Below are 18,023 nucleotides of genomic sequence, written 5' to 3'. Positions count from 1 at the left end.
TGGTTGCTGTAACAGCCAATGAAAACCATGCCTCTTTAAAGTTTAAAGAGTCATTATTTGAAATGTAGGCCCCAAATCCAGTGTTTGGAAGCCTGGTCTTCCCATTGAAAATAATGGCTGTTTAAATTTATTGTATGTATGTATGTATTTATTTATTTATTTATTTATTTGACTTTTACCCTGCCCTCCCGCCGAGGCGGCTCAGGGCCGCTTACAGCAGTTTAAAAACCAGTATAACAATTAATACAATATCACATCTAAAACAGTACGATCAATAAAATAACCAAATATAGCTTATTAGGATTAAAATTACAATTAAGACGTGGCAGCCATCTGTTATAAAGTGCTAGAACGGTCAGTGTGGTCTGGGCTATTAAAACGCTTACTGGAACAGCTCGGTCTTTACCGCTCTACGAAATTGGTGAAGATCCCGCAGAGCTCGAATTTCATTTGGGAGCTGATTCCACAATACTGGTGCAGCTAGGGAAAACGCCCTAGTTCTTGTCAATGTTAACTTAGCGTCCCTAGGGCCAGGGGGGACCAAGCAATTTTGTGACTCGGATCTCAGTGTCCTTGGGGGAACGTACGGGGAAAGGCGGTCCCTCAGGTAGACCCAGACCATTTAGGGCTTTAAAGGTCATAACCAGCACCTTGAAGCATTATCCGGAACGCTATTGGCAGCCAGTGCAGCAACCTCAGGACAGGTTGGATGTGCTCCCTCATGGGGAGACCCATCAGCAACCTGGCCACAGCATTCTGCACCAGCTGCAGCTTCCGGAGTTGCCCCAGGGGCAGCCTCATGTAGAGAGCATTGCAGTAATCCAACCTCGAGGTGACCATAGCATGCCAGATGCCAGATCGTTGCGTTCGAGGAAGGGGACCAACTGCCTTATCAGCCGCAGATGGTAAAAGGCTGTCTTCATCGGATTCAGTTTCAGTCGACTCAGCCTAAGCCAGTCCGCTACGTCCCGCAACACTCGGTCCAGATCCTCCGGGTTAGAGCCAGACTGACCACCCAACAGCAGATAGAGCTGGGTGTCATCCGCATATTGATGACACCCCAGCCCATGTCTCAGGGCAATCTGGGCAAGGGGGCGTATATATATGTTAAACAGCATCGGTGAGAGGACTGCCCCTTGAGGCACCCCACAAACTAGTGGTACACTAGCCAGACAGCCAAACTCTCCCCAGCTTTTCACACAAAGCCAGCACACTCAATGCCCGGGATCCTAGCGGCTGGGAGGGCCCTGAAGGAATTAACCTCCCGAACGAACAAAGCCACTCCTCCCCCCCACCCCGTTGTCCGGGATTGGTGGAGGACCGAGAAGCCGGGGGGGGAGCCATCTGTCTCCCCATCTCGCACCCACTGCTCCTCAAACAGCTGAGGGTCAGGGGCACTTCCTGTTTCTCCCTCTCTGCTCTTGATACTTTTGGGCAGGGGAGGCTCTTGCAAAATTTTCATTTTGTATAGGAAAGTCACAAGGCGGAATATTGGGAGTGTTACCAATATTTCCAGAACGACTTTTCAGAAATACTTCTGATATTTAACAAACCTGATGATAATGCCCTTGCTGATTTTCTGATTAGAATTAAAACAGTAATAGAGAAAGTGCACACCCCTAATTTTGTACACATTTTTGGCTGTGCTATATCTGCTGTTTAATTAACTAATTAAACAATTTCCATTTGCCTCACATCTGCTTTTTCACCTGCACAGTAGATGCACATGGTCATGGATGGTTGGGCAAGATAATTATAATGGGTGAGGGAACCGTGCCTTCCATGAGGCTGTGCAAAAATACAAAATAAAATCAATAACGCACTTAGACAAATTCCAAATGCTAAGACTCTAAAAAAACCCACAATGTTTACAAACAACTGACCGACTGTTTTTGCACATTCTTTATTTAAACAATTGGCTGTGGAACAGTGCGCAACAATGACAATTCAGGAGGATAGGTCTAGGGCTCTCATTAGGGTGTTTATGGAATATCCATTAGTGAAATGCAGCCTATTGGTTTGTACTTACGCTGTTTGAAGACATGGAAAGTTACCCACCAAATAGGTTCAAGTCTCTCATGAACAGTCCAATTAGCCCCTGCTTACAGCCACCAATCAGAACATGAGGTGAACTGGCATGTACTTAAGCATCCTTGTCCACAGGAAGCCACATGTCCCCGCAGCATTCCTTTTCACCTGAAGAAGAAATGCTACCACAAGGCAGCCAGGGAACTGTTCTACATTAAGTCCATTGGCAGTTCTCATAGGCTGCTGTCTTGGCACCATTTTTGTATTTAAAACCTTTATTCTTCCTATTGCCGTAGCGGGGGGGGGAATGGTACAGCCAATTGAATCTTGCTGTTTTCCAGTGTCACTTAGGGAAAATGAAGCTCATGGCAAGTGAGGGAATCCCATCTTGATGCCAACTCAGCTCCCCCTCAGGGCTTCAAACAGGCTTTAAATGTTTGGACAACATTTTGCTTTCCTCCAAATACTCCCTTTGATGCCAAAATATCCAAGCTGCAGTCACCCATTCCATTGCAACCTAATGGTACTAAGGCATTCAATTCTTGGGGACTGGCATTTGCTTGTTTCCTGCAAGTGAGTTGCTCATTCAGGAAACATTCATAGCCAATAAGAAGCACAAACTTTCTTTTATCACCAGTCACTCAATATGATCAGACCAGTCATATTTGGTATTTTGTATTTCTGATAATTTAATTTTGCTAAAATAAAACATTTTATAACTTTCTATGTTGCTAGCAGTGGTTGGTTTAGCTTGAGATGTGCAATTTTAAAACATTATTGGTTCTGTGGTGCAGATATATATGCTGATATTTTGATGGGGGGTGGAATCTGCACTAGGGGGTGGAGAAAGGATGCGTTTTTATAATTGTTGCTTAATTCATATTGTTTTTCTGTCTTTTTATAATTGTTCTATTTATATTGTAAGCCACCTTGAGTTCTGAAATGGATATAGACAGCTAATATTATAAACAAACACATAAAAATGTAGAAATTTCAGTCAATAAATAAAATGAAGACTTCAAGTAAAGTGCCTCTTCCAGTATCTAACTGTGCTCAGCTTTCATTCCTCCCAGCAATTTCTTCCAGCATTCCCTTCAAGGTGTCAGTCTATTTTAGAATATTTGTTTTAATTGCTTCTACACTCTGCAATAACTAAGCCACAATAGGAAAGATGTACTACGCTTTCATTGTCAGATATTACGAAGCCCCCAAAATGTTTGATATTTGGTTGGACTGTCTATTGTTTTGATACGTTTTAAGTATTTATCTGCTGTGATGTGTTGAGAAAAAAGGTCTACAATTTTTGAATAAATATGAAAGAACTGGTGGGTGATAGTTTTCCACATGAATACATTCATTTGTATGTATGACCCTGCGGCAATTGTTTTCCTTGTCTAGAGTGTTCCACAACAAATAGAGTGATTTATACTTACCAGTCCCATAATATTTAAACCATGCTATGCTCTCAAACTTTGAAATGTTTGGTATTGCATTTTAACACTGAAACAATCTCACAGTTCCGCAGGGCCTGCAAGACGGAGCTCTTCCGCCAGGCTTTTAATTAGGAGCCACCACTACCACCACCACCACCTATTTGGTGGCAACAACGGGGTGCTGGGATGGCCCAGCATAAAGATCTCGCTACAGTATTGCGATGGGGTTGGGGCTGCTGAAGCGTGCTTTTGGGTACATCTATAGGTCACCATCTGATTCGATTGACTTGATCAAATTGGTAACATCATTGAGCACTTTATTATTGTTAAATATGGTTGATTTTATGCTGTTTTAATGTTTTATTTGGCACACATTGCCCTTATTTGTAAGCCGCCCTGAGCCCGTTCGCGGGGAGGGTGGGATATAAGTGTAATAATAAAATAAATAAAAATAAAATAATCTACAAGACTCATCTTTCATTCCTCCCAGCAATTTCTTCCAGCATTCCCTTCAAGTCATAGGTGTCAGTCTATTCTAGAATATTTTTTGTAATTGCTTCTACACTCTGCAGTAACTAAGCCACAATAGGAAAGATGTACTACACTTTCATCGTCATGACAATTAATGGCTCACAAACCAGGCACACCACAAACCACGAAGTGAAACAAACTGCATTTTCCCAGTTCATGTTCATCCCTTCTCCAGACAAACATCCCACTCAGAATTCTTTAAATCTTTAACAAAATAAACTGTGAATAAATATGGATAAAAAACCACATATCTATGCAGCATTTACTACATTATTGCTGCTACTTCAGTGGCCACTGAAAAAGAAGATTGATTGACAATTTCATTTTTCTAAGCTCTTCATTACACAGAGATAAACAGTGAAGAGTAAATCCACCATGAGAAAAATGCCATAAATCCAGAGAGATAAGCCATAAAGACCTTGCAACAAATCCTAGTTGTGTCAACTGTACATAAAGCATGTCTGATTATTCTTATCTAGCCTTCCTTTTTAAATTCTGATATATCAGGGAAGCCTACATTGTTTAAAGATAACAAAGTGTAATTGGCTCATTTTCCCCATAGCAATACTTTAAAACAGAAAAGACGGACGTGCAAAAAATCTAAATTCCTTTACTTTAAGAGTCCAAGTCAACCTCTAGGGAATGATTTTCTACTAAAGCATATCGTTCTGTGGCCACCACACTGTGTGTCTTCGTGGTAATAGGTCTAGAAAAATCTTTCCCAATTTCTGTTACCCAAGACCCCTTATTAGGAGATATCAAGCGCTGAATCTGGGACTATACACATGTAAAAAATGTGCTCTTTCCTTACTGTAAGTTACCTACATTTTTCACTTTTGGAAGAGGGGATGATTTTTACTTTCCTATTGTGGACCACCACTTAGCCCTCACAGTCCTCTCAGGGGTCAACTGACCAATGGGGAGAGAATCTGAGCAGCATGGAGAGCTGCAACAGGAGAAGGAAGTTGTCATAATTCACCTTGTTTCTACTTGTAGGAAACTTACATAAAATCTTGCCACTGTCCTTGAGTAGCCACCATTCTGAAAAGCTTATATTAAAGTTGACTTTAATGAAGGGATGAAATACTGAGTCATTGTTTGACAAGATTTATTATTGTTATTCTTTACTCTATGTACAACGACTCTATGAGATATATATGGGTTTGGGGGTTTTTTTTACATTTTATAGATGGGGAACTGAAGCTGAGTGAGTCATGACTTGCTCAAGGCCAGAAAAGGCAAAACGGAGAAAAATTTAGATATGCCTGTCACACTGAAATCGCTGGGATTTAAGTAAACAGTGTTTAATACAGTTCAGGTTTCAATGGATGGTGTCCAAGTCAACCACATCACCAGGAGGTTTCCCAAGTCACATTTTCTATCCTCTCAACTGAACTTGTTCTCAGTCATAGCATTCAGGAGTTCTAAATGGTCTCTGCATTCAGGATTTCAGTTGTATTTTAAGTACAAATGTGTTTGATTTAAGGAGAATTTTGAAGCACATTTAAAAGATCAGGGTCTGAATTTTACATCAGAACCAGATGTTACAGCAGATGTGTGGCAGCTGCCAAAAACGGGAGCCCTTCATCTCCTCCTTCTCTCTCCCCTGGTGATTTCTATTAATATAAAATGTGTGATGTCACATCACTGTGATGTAAGTTTTCCCATCCTTCATTGGCTGCTGCTTGTGGGGCACAGAAACGAACAGCATAGTTATGGCATGTCACATGTTTTGCATTATTAGGAAAGAGGAAGAGGTGCAGGATGGTGTTTTGGGTTTCTAGTTCCTGCCTTAAAATATGCATCTCCATTCTGATGAAGTGGAGAGGGGGGATAAGCAGGGCTCCTTCCATCAGCCTTCCTGTTCAACAGTCACCTGACCACTCTTCTCTGAAAATATAGCTGTCACCAGCCACTGTTCAGGAGAAATAGCAAGGCAATCTCTGTTGGCTTGTTTTTTTTACCAGTTTTGTATTTGTTAACCACCTTGAATTTTTCTTTCGAAAAAGACGGCAGGTTGGTGATGTGATATAAAAAATAGTCACCAAATAAAGAATAGATCTGTATGAATTTTGAAATACATTTGCTATCATCATTTATCCTGTGGAAATTCCCTCACATTAACCTTCATGAAGACTACACATAAACACCCACTGATAATATCCAATAAAAAAGAAGAGATTGAAACTTTCAGCATAACAGAAAGTTACATACCAATAATTTGATTTCTATTAAAATTAAAGTTCAGTGTAGCATTGGTTGTCAAATCTGAACTCTCTACTTCTGCTTTGCTTGAAACCCACTGCTGTTTGGCATTTGCTATCATCATTTATCCTGTGGAAAAATTAAAAATTCCCTCACATTAACCTTCATGTAGACTACACATAAACGCCCACTGATAAAATCAAATAAAAAAGAAGAGATGGGGAACTGAAGCTGAGTGAGTCATGACTTGCTCAAGGCCAGAAAAGGCAAAACGGAGAAAAATTTAGATATGCCTGTCACACTGAAATCGCTGGGATTTAAGTAAACAGTGTTTAATACAGTTCAGGTTTCAATGGATGGTGTCCAAGTCAACCACATCACCAGGAGGTTTCCCAAGTCACATTTTCTATCCTCTCAACTGAACTTGTTCTCAGTCATAGCATTCAGGAGTTCTAAATGGTCTCTGCATTCAGGATTTCAGTTGTATTTTAAGTACAAATGTGTTTGATTTAAGGAGAATTTTGAAGCACATTTAAAAGATCAGGGTCTGAATTTTACATCAGAACCAGATGTTACAGCAGATGTGTGGCAGCTGCCAAAAACGGGAGCCCTTCATCTCCTCCTTCTCTCTCCCCTGGTGATTTCTATTAATATAAAATGTGTGATGTCACATCACTGTGATGTAAGTTTTCCCATCCTTCATTGGCTGCTGCTTGTGGGGCACAGAAACGAACAGCATAGTTATGGCATGTCACATGTTTTGCATTATTAGGAAAGAGGAAGAGGTGCAGGATGGTGTTTTGGGTTTCTAGTTCCTGCCTTAAAATATGCATCTCCATTCTGATGAAGTGGAGAGGGGGGATAAGCAGGGCTCCTTCCATCAGCCTTCCTGTTCAACAGTCACCTGACCACTCTTCTCTGAAAATATAGCTGTCACCAGCCACTGTTCAGGAGAAAAGGCAAGGCAATTTCTGTTGGCTTGTTGTTAACCACCTTGAATTTTTCTTTTGAAAAAGACAGCAGGTTGGTGATGTGATATAAAAAATAGTCACCAAATAAAGAATAGATCTGTATGAATTTTGAAATACATTTGCTATCATCATTTATCCTGTGGAAATTCCCTCACATTAACCTTCATGAAGACTACACATAAACACCCACTGATAATATCCAATAAAAAAGAAGAGATTGAAACTTTCAGCATAACAGAAAGTTACATACCAATAATTTGATTTCTATTAAAATTAAAGTTCAGTGTAGCATTGGTTGTCAAATCTGAACTCTCTACTTCTGCTTTGCTTGAAACCCACTGCTGTTTGGTCTAAAAAGTTAATAAACATTTTTGTTGACAATATGTTAGCTCCAGCAATGTTTATTGGGGTAACTGAGCATTCAAGGCTGTAGGAGGTCTACCTTTCAATAGAATTGTTAAAATACCAAATAAAATGTCAAAATCTGTCAAGTATGTACATTTTATAAATTGTTTAGACTGGGGATAATTTGGGGTTTGTACCTCATCCTTTTTCAGCTCATGTAGAGACGAGACTCAAAAATGGAGGGAAGAGAGAAGAGTTCATAGTTTCAGATTGTTTGATGGAAAGGCATACTCTGCACCATTTCCCTTCTAATCAACAATCCCATTCTTTCTTCAAAGCCCACAGGTCCCTTATTTACTTTTCTTCACTTTGGGTGGCATTTTGAGGCTCTGTTTACAACTCAATAATAAAATCACCTCAAAGGGCAACTTTGGAACAGCACACCAGATCTTTACGCCCTCTCTATCATTTTCACATGGACATCAGGTACCTAATCTCTAGATTAAAATAACTTGAACAATACCACAGTATTGTAGTGACAGAAAACTGTTTCTGGTCAACTTGAAGGCTTCTGAGAGCAATAAACCATCTCCTGACTACCAGGGAAGGCTATTTAGATTACCACACCTTTGTGACCCACGATTTTCCCCATTCGCCTTTCTCCACTCCCCTTCCTTCAACCCCAGAACAACAACATCGCTTTCAGCTTCTTCCCGGGTTTTCCCACACACAATGCAACCCAGACCTCACCTTCAGTTCTCCTGAGGCCACTTTGGAAGCCAATTCGATGACACAGCCAACAGCCATGCGTGCAGCACCGGACGAATGCAGCTCATTCCAAATGGTGTCACTGTCCACCTGAGCAAACAGTCAGCATAGAGGTTGGGGGGGGGGAAGAAAGGGAGAGAGAGTATAAGAGAAAACAAATCAGTGAGGGAGGGCTGGCAGGGTGACAGCCAATGTACAATAACATTAGTCTTCCGTCTTGGCCAGCTGAAAAGGCCTTCTGGACATGGCTTTGCTTATACTTTTTCTCTACACTGACTTCTCCAATGGAAACACATTCCTGTCATGCCTCACTGCCATTCCCTGTTTAGATTTCTCATTACAAACAGCATTACATAGGCCAGATCTGGGCTAGTTCTTCTGAGCCCTTAGACATCAGGACGCAGCACTAGATGCAATATATATTGTGCATCTTCTTACTTCTAAGGGAACAATGTGTTTTTCCAACTGCCAGAACAAAAGCTTCAACAAAGTTTAAAGAAAGGCTACATTTTAATGAACTTAGCTGTGGCGAATGCATTTCAAAGAACAACAGCTACAGTTTATACGCTGTAAGTAAGAGGCATTGTAAAGGCACTTGTAATATGAATTGGTAGCTGTAGAATAATTCAGGGCATGTGAACAGGCCAGCTAACATGTGATAGTTGTGTAATCTGGATGGTATCATGGAAACAGTTGTGAAAATAAAACAATCATGATCATTCTGGGGCTTTAAGTTTCATTCATGAGGGTTGTATAAGCCCACCAGCTGGTAATTATACACATTTTGAATACACTAATGATCACCTGTCTGGTTCAAACACACTCTTTATATTGCAACCTGGTTTGTAGGCTACATACCTGGACACCCACCCACCCCACCACCCTTTCGGTGATGCTTGAGGAATGGGGCTGAAGCTGAGTGAAGCTTGCCCACAGCAGAGGGATAAAATTGCATTATTTTTATGTAGATGTATTTAATAAAGCATACAGAAACCAAATGTATTTTCTTAAAATATATCTATTCTACATACAAATTTAATACTGAATCAGTATGAATAACTAAAAGAGTGGCAAAACAGGACTTTAGTGGCTAACAACATTTTTTTCCATCTTGAGTTTGTGCACTGAAGTGTACAGACTTCAATGGAAATGGCAACACATTAATGGCTTCGGTGTTTATCATAAATATCAACATCAATATCATCAATATATCTAATTCTCAACTTGGCTCCATCTGTGGATATTTAAATCCATGAACTGAGGCCATGTGGAGAGAAGAGAGGGTTTGGGTTTGTTTGTTTTTTGCAAATTTGGGGGACACTCCCATTTGCAGAAAAATCTAAACATTTACAGAAAATTGATGGAGAAATCCCCCCCCCCAATCTTTTGGCACATGCGTAGAGCTCCACAATTGCTTATTGTCCGCACTAGCCTCTGAGGTGGTGGCACTGTGACTGAGGGAGCCAGCTACAGTGGTGCTGTATGGGGGTGAAGGCACCTTTGCCCCATCCTCTCCCACTCCAGTGGGTTCCATGGGGCTGGCTGCAGCACCGTGAATGTCAGGTGGCCTTCCACAGCTGAATCACAAGAGGCCAGAACGCCACCAATGCCAAGCAGCCCTCAGTGGCTGCTGCCACACTGAATTGCAAGAGCCTGATATGAGCCTTCATGAGGCAGCCAGCAGTGATGGGACTGGGGGTGGGTGGGAGGCACCCTGGCAAGAAAGCTGGGATGGGACTGGTGGGAGGACAGGCTAGTGAAACCAGACCCTGAAAGCCCCCCTGCTGTAGACAGGCCATGAGACAATGCAGCCGCTATCACCAGGCTCCAGCCAGCCTCCCCCTTCTTCACTGCAGTTAGTATGGCTCCTGGTAGTTGCAGCAATCACCACTAGGCTACAGGAAGCCTCCTTCGAGCCAGAAACAAGCAAGGGGCCCAGCCCAGAATACCTTGACTCACTCAGCCCTAAGAAGATGCCGGCCCAGGAGCAGAAGAGTCACGGTAGGTAGAATGTCAGGTGAGCAGAGTGTGGGGGCTCCCTGCCCCCAATTGTTGCCACTGCCCGAGCCTGGCATGGTTCCCATCATCACTGCCTGCCCAGGCCCTGCTGTTGTGCCTTTCTCCTAGGTTCTCTCCCACTCTCCCAGGCCCAGAGTGGCTCCCTGCCCCCCACCATCGCTACTGTGTTCCCTGTATATTCTAATAATGAAGTTGGCCAGATTTGAGGACTGGACCCATGATGTGCCAAGACAAATCTTTCTATAAACCTGAAAAACACTCAGGTTTTCAGAAAAACACTCAGGTTTGAAATCCAAAAAAAAGGGGGGAAATACATGAGAGTTATAAAAACGAGCTCCTGTAGCTTTAAAAAGGGATGTTCTCAGTAGCTGTTGCTCGGCAACCACAACAGGCTTGCTTTCTGTCAGGAAAAGGCAGAGGGAGGGGACAGGGCCCTTTTCAGGAATGTTTTGGCCTCAGAGGGAAGACTTATTTAGGCAACTTGATAGTAAGAACATTAGAGAAGCCCTGTTGGATCAGGCCAGTGGCCCACCCAGTCCAACATTCTGTGTCACACAGTGGCCAAAACCCAGGAGCCATCAGGAGGCCCACCAGCAGGGAATACTACACAACTTGCATGGCTCACCTAGTTATGGCTGCTTGCTACTGTTCAACAGCAGCCACACCATGAAAACCAGTGTGGTGTAGTGGTTAGAGTTTCAGCTAGGACCTTGAATCCCCAGTTGGTATCACCTGGCCTGGCTGAGCCACATGTGAGGCAAAGCAAGGCAGAGGGTGGCACCAGGCTGAGTCCTGTGTGAAGTGAGGGAGGCACGCAACTGCCCCGTTCAAGGTGAGGGAGGCAAGGCCCAGTCTATGTGAGACAAGGGAAGCAACACTGCCACACCTGAGGCCTGCCTGAGCTGAGGAAACAGCACCTGGCCAATTAGTTAGGCAGGCTGCCTCCTTTCTCCTTCCTTCCTTCCATCCCCCCTTTGGGAGGTAGGGTCAGGGTCAGACTAGGGTTGCTAGGTCCCTTTGTTGCGCTGGCAGGGGATTTGGGGGCATTCCGGGGGTGGGTGGGGACACTGTGTTACCCAGAAGTGACATCAGCATGTTGGCAACATTAGAGGTGACACTCTGCTTTGGGGGCAAAATTCTATGGTAAAAATGGCCTCAAACCATAAAGTTTTGCCCAAAAAGTAGAGAATGACCCCCGATGTCACCGACGCACTGACATCACTTCCAAGTGATGTCAGCATATCAGGCACAGCATCAGAGTGAGGGGAATTTTCTCCCACCAGCCAGCTGGCCAGTGGCGGGCAGAAGCCCACAAAAGTGGGGGATCTCCCACCTCCACCTGGGGAATGGTATCCCTAGGTCAGACAGACTGCCTTTTCTGCCCCTTTTCTGCCCCTGCTCACAGGGTTGTTCTGAGGATAAAATGGAGGAGAGAAGAATGAAATAAGGGGTCTTTCAAGGAAAGGGAAAAGGGGTCTTTCAAGGAAGGGAAATTCTCCCCGCAAGTCCTTGTAAGTTCCTGCTTGTCCAGGTATATTTAAGTGCCCCCTGCTGTATGTGAAGCTTGGGTTTTTTAATGCTGCTGCATGGAAAAATAACTCAAGGGTTAGAAATGGGATCCATAACTACACCCAGAGGGTTTGGTGCTACACACACAACCAGAATCCACATCACATTTTACTTGTGTCTCCGTTCTGGTTTGTTGAATCCATATGTACTTCCTCTCTGTTGGGCTATTTTACTTGCTGCTGTACAGTATTTTCCAGATTGTCATTCCAGTGTGTGTTCTTGCAAAAAGCTATTGCTGTAAAAAAATTGTACTCCAGATTATTTTTTTTAATTATGTCACCTCATTGTAGTAGCTCAAGGCAGTGTGCAAAAGGCAACCTAATACATTAACATTATAAAGCAGCACCATAAAATCTGATGATAAAAACAGCAGAGACCAAACAAGGTGAGAAAGCAGGACACGCATCATGGGATCTCCTGCAATACTTAAAACATTCAATGGAGGGGCACATATCAGGTTAGAAAAAAAGGTCTTGAACCTTTGGAAAACCCTGTAGAACAGTTGCCTTCAAGGGCAATTTAAACCAGAGAAAACAGGCTAAATATCACCATCCCTGGCAGTTTCTACAACCAGTTCAGGCCCCTCCATGGCTGCTTTAAACTTAATAAAACAACAACAACAAAACCTGCAGATTTGATCTCAGATCTCCTGCCATCTTGACTAGTTTGGCTCCAAATACACAATAAATAAACACAAACTAAAAGTGAGCCAGAGATTCAATATCATTCCCTTTTGCTGTGTTCCCCTTTCTGGCAGTTCTTGATAGGGTTGCCAAGTCAAAAAAACTTACCGGCAGGGGAGCCTCACCGGGCTCCGGGAGCCGTCCTCGGATGCACCCGTGCATAGCACGTGCGACGTCAACCACGTTGGGGGCGTGGCCCGGATCGTCGGAGGGAAAACCATAGTTTTCCCTCCGACGATCGGGGCCACGCCCCCAACGTGATCAACGTGGTTGTGTCACCTCTGGTGACGCAGCCACGCTGTTGCGCTTCAGGGGGCGGAGTTCCCCCTGGGGCCCGATTCCACGGCAGCGGAAATCGGGCCTCCAAAGCGGGGGTTTACTTGCCCCCCACCCCCACTTGGCAGCCCTAGTTCTTGATGTTAATAAACTTAATAAACAATGCAACCTTAAATCAGTGTTGGCTGGTACCCACTGGGGCTGTTGGAGCAGAGGACAGAGCTGGAGCCAACTAACACTGGTTCTGTCCCCATTAAGTTTGCCATTTGCCCGCTCTCATTGTGTGCCAGCAATAGGAAGGGGGAAAAAATTAAAATCACTGCCAGTTGATGGTGCTATGTCACTTCTGGGGAAAACACAGAAGTGATGTTATGTTGCTCTAGGAGTCGCCAGAAACTCTATGGTTTTACCACATAGTTTACAGTGACTCCTAGAGTGACATGACATTACTTCTGCTTTCCCCCCAGAAGTTTTACAGTCACAAGAACCATGTAAAGTGGGTAAGGTGACTGGCCTGAGGTCTCCTGGCGAGTTTCATGCCACAGGGATAATGTGAAGCTGGATCTCCATAGCTGTGGTCCCACACTGTCCTCTCACCACACCACACTGGTTCTGTTCAGCCTGGGCTGGTGCATAAGCAAAAACTGGTGCATTTAGGGCTGGTGCATAAGCAAAAACTGCCACTTCTTGCCCATGTTCTGTGACAGTAGGAGTTCCTAGGCTTATACTGTTTCATAGAAATGCACCATAGATTAAATACAGCATCTTGATTGGCAAGTGCTAAATGGAAAGCTAAATGGAAATGGAAACTAATGCTTTTGTAGATTCTGTCAAAACAGTTTACCATTTGAAAGCAAGTATTTATTTTGGGAGGAGGGAAGGTTACATGGTACAGCCCAATCTCGTCAGATCTTGGAAGCGAAGCAGATTGGGTCTTCAGCCGGTCTTCCTGATTACTTACAACCACTGGGGGAAAAGTTCTGCACATCCATACAAGCTGATATCCACACTGAAGTCAATCCTGCCACGTTGATTCTACTCCCAAACTATTCCTTCTTGCTGTAGAAAAGGCCACACCTATGCCACACCTATGATAGTCCATTTGAAGTCTCTAGGAGACTTATACCCTTCTAAATATACTGGATTTAGAAAGGCATTGGCTCAGATTAGGATTTCAATGTGGAACCGCTGAAATGATTGAATTGGGCTTTTACCCAGAGCTCTTGTCTAAGCCTAAGAAGAGGAATTCTGGCAATTCCCTGCTTTGGATTAAATAATTTAAGAATCTGGAAATTCAGCAGAAATCTGTTGCCTGAGTTCAGGCATGCAGATTTTATCCATAGACTCCCTCCTCTATGCTTAGCATATTTTGATTTTCTGGAAGACTTCCCATAAGACGGTTTTAGAATGACCATCAACATTACATGACACACAAGAGAGTCAGTTTGGTATAGTGGTTAAGAGCACTGGACTCTAATCTGGAGAACTGGGTTCGATTCCCCACTCCTCCACATGAAGCCAGCTGGGTGACCTCTCTCAGCCCCTAAAAACAAGTCTAGCTCACCACTACACAACATTAAGAGCTAGAATTTGCAGCTGCCAGACAATCACCTGGCTATTCTACACACAATGCCATACAATAATTTAATTTTACACCATGCACATTAAATTGGTTCACTATAACCCTGAAAGTGGGGCCTAGAGTTTTCCTTGAAATACAGCTAATATCCATACTACAGAGATTAGTTCCCCTGGAGGAAATGGCAGCTTCGGAGAGTCAACTCAGTGGCATGACATCCCTTCCCACCAGGCCCGTAGCTACAGTGGGGAGTCTAGGGGCTGGGCCCCCTGACTTCCCAGCCAGGCCCCGACTTCCCATCCAGCTCAGGGGCCTCGAGCGGAGGCAGGTGTGAGGAAGGAGCCAGGTATTCCTTTAATTTGATTAGCCAGTGCCCCCTGAGAAATTTAAATGCCCCCCGACTTTAAAAATCCTGGCTATGGGCCTGCTTCCCACTGCTCCCAGATCTCCAGAAATTTCCCAACCTGGGGTCGGTAACCCAAGTAAGCCCAGCAAATGAACAGCGTCAACCAGTTTCTTAAAAAGCTGTTTTTGAAATGCAGCCACACTAAATGTTGAGGCAGCATCAACATTGTTCATACGTCAGCAACACTTCAAAGAGGCAGAATCATTCATGACAATATTACAAGCCAGAATACACAGACCTGCTCTGAAGGCTCAGATTTTTAAAGCACATATGGATTTACTTCACTCAGAGTTTCCTGAATGAATATAGTAGTTGCAAGTTTTTTCCAGCTACAGTTAGCATAGCTCAATCACTGGCACGTGTAACAAAACTAGAGCTCAGTAAAGCCACAGATGATAGAAATTAAACTACCTGTCCCCAAAGTGGATATGGAGTTATTAAAAAAGACTGAATGAATTAAATAAAAATTAATTTGCATTTATCCCATATGTAAGCTACTGGGTTTTTACCTACAGCATGCAGCTCTCTCCACTCCCCTCCCTGGAGTAAAAGGCACATGTAATGTCTTCTGAAAGAGATACTAAGCCATTTACTCTATACCTCTCAGCAATATTTTGTACCTGGGATGGGAGCTATGTTACATTTTCCCTACCCGTACTACAAAGAGTAGCAGGCAGATTTCTTTCCCCTCCTTTCTGTCTGTGTTATGAACCTAGGTCACAGTCACACGAGCGAGATAAACGGGGGAGGAACGAGGCTATTTCCTCCAGAGGAAGTTGATCCGCAGTTGCGCAATCACACAGTCCTTGGAAGCTGCGGGCACAGTCCGCCATTGCGTGATCAGACGCTACCGGGAGTGAGTCAGGGAATTTTTTTTGCTGTTTGTTTCCAATGCGCTTCAATGAGGAACTGATTAATCACATCTCCACACTGAGGGCTCCCTGTGGAGTTTGTGATGATGCACATAGCAAAAATGGGGAGAACGGCACAGAGTTGGGATGGCCTGATCAGATCATCCCGATGCCATGAGAGCACGTTGGAGCGATCAGACAGGGGAAAGTCTGTCTGTGGTCCGTCACAACCCGTTTACTACCGGATTTTCTTATCCGCGGTGTATTTTTACTCCACTCCTGCGGTGAAGCAAAATGGGTTGCCGATGGCTGCGGGGTGCTTCCCAGATGTTGTTGTCTGATCGTGCCCTTTAAATCTGCCTGGCATTCAGGCCTATGGCAGGTCTAACTGTGCGTATGATCGCACCCCTAGAGTTGCCAACCTCAAGGTGGTGGCTGGAGATCTCTTGGGATTGCAACTGATCTCCTGGCGACAGAGGTCAGTTCACCTGGAGAAAACGGACACTTGCAAGGTGGACTCTAAGGCATTATACCCCACTGAAGTCCCTCCCCTCCCCATAACCCATCTTCCTCAGGCTCCACCCCAAAATCTCCAGGTATTTCCCAGCCCAGAGCTGGCAACCCTAAACTAACCTGTTAAGTAGATGAGACTGACAAGAGAGTGACTTGCCCAAAATTCATGGGGGTGGGTTTTAACACAGGTCTCCCCAATCCTTGTCTGTTAATACTGTGATCACTATACCACACCGCCTTATAAATAACCATTTCCCAGTTTGGTATAGTAGCTGCCTTGCTTTTCAGTACTTATGGAAGAAGGAGGGTTAGAGTATTACAATGCCATCAGACATGCAATAGATGAAATCCCTCAATATCTGCCAAGCACTGCAGGGGTTCAGAGGCTGTAGAAGGAGAAATGGTATCAATCAGAAGCAGGAGGACCAGAGAAGCAAAAGGTTGCCGGAAATCTTATTCCAGGCCATGCCCTAACAAATGGTTCATACGGAAAAGGTGAGGTGATCTGAAAACGACATGGCTTGCTATTTGCTACATGATTCCTGTGCATAACTGTGTTATGCTACATGATAAATAAATAAATGCTAGCATTGCTTTTTCCTCTCACAACATTGCAGCTGCAGCTACTGGCTCTTTATTCTGACTTGCTAAGGGAGTGGGGAAACATACATAGGCCCTGGTCACACGGGCTGGATATCGCAGGGGGGAGGCATGGCTAATTGCCCTGGCGCAGTTTGATCTCCGATTACGCTATCAGACACGCCGGCGGCACACCACGGGTCCTTCCCTCGGCGCCGGTGGGTAAATGAGGGTGGCGATCAAACGACGATCCTGCAGCGCGGCAAAGAAGCGGTGCGGCACGATCACACCAGCAATGGCTAGGCGCAGCTGCCATGACAAACGGGGTCATTTTTTTAAAGCCGAAACGGCACTTTCAGTTTCCTCTTTGTGCGCATGCACCATTGGGTGCTTGTGCGCATCTTGTGGAGACTTGGGGGGGGGAACCTGTTTGTGAAGAGACATGGGCAGGCACCGGATGCCACCACCGGAAACGCGATCAGACGCCAGCCCTTGCCCCACGGTTTCTGGAAACTAGTACCTCGGAGGTACTTGTTTTTAACTCCGCATCTTCGGCGGGAAGCCTCAGGTTCGCTACGGGAGCTCTACGCTTCCCAGGTGTTGTGGTGTGATCGCGCCCAGAAAATGCGCCTATCTTCCATCTCTGTAGCGTGGCTAATGCTCCGTGTGACCGCAGCCAAAGTCTCCAGGTTGTGCACTTGTGGCAAGGGAAGGGTAGTTACCCAGAGTTGTGTCTCAGTGCCCTTTTCAGCAGTGGGCACTTTAACAGCAGCTTCTCAAAGTTTTGCAGCCCTCACATTCTAGCCCTGTTTACATGTTACAGTAAAAACACATACATCCTGCATGTGTACATCTCTTTGTGAGAGACAGCCAACACATTCACTTTACAAATGAAACCAGGGTCTAGTACCCTGGATAAATGTCTGGTTTCAATCACACATTCAGCTGTGCATCAATTCAAGGTAACAAGAGAATGACTCTAGAAGCATCCATAGAAAAATCAACCATATGCTGTATATGGGTTGTACATGTGTGCACTGTAACTGGTGAACAGCCTTTCGTGAATATACATGCTACTTGCAGCTTGTTGCTGAATTGTTATCTTGTGGATTCAGGAGTCAGACCTGTGATCAAGACCCAGCAGAAAAACACTCTGTCAGAGGTAAGAATATGTTTTGTCCCAGATTCCCCCTCCTCCCGAATCTTGTAACTAAATACATTCATCATGGGTATAATGTCCCAGGGTGTGCTGCTGTTCTTGTAGTAC

At 44.2% G+C, this 18,023-nt stretch overlaps 1 protein-coding gene across 1 annotated transcript in view; it reads right to left on the bottom strand.

Moving 5' to 3' along the window:
* LOC107122955 (histone deacetylase 9-like) overlaps window positions 1-18,023 on the bottom strand; it is a 190,922-nt gene that overhangs the window by 134,843 nt on the left and 38,056 nt on the right. The window contains exon 6 of the mRNA XM_015426106.1: window positions 8,264-8,371. Coding sequence (XP_015281592.1) covers window positions 8,264-8,371 — 108 coding nt within the window. The remainder of the gene's footprint in view (window positions 1-8,263; window positions 8,372-18,023) is intronic.

Source organism: Gekko japonicus, unplaced genomic scaffold, assembly GCF_001447785.1.
Source record: "Gekko japonicus isolate JY-2015 unplaced genomic scaffold, Gekko_japonicus_V1.1 scaffold77, whole genome shotgun sequence".
NCBI classification, from domain to species: domain Eukaryota; kingdom Metazoa; phylum Chordata; class Lepidosauria; order Squamata; family Gekkonidae; genus Gekko; species Gekko japonicus.
The sequence above is the reverse complement of the archived record's forward strand: the minus strand, read 5'-3'. Positions and strand labels throughout refer to the sequence as shown.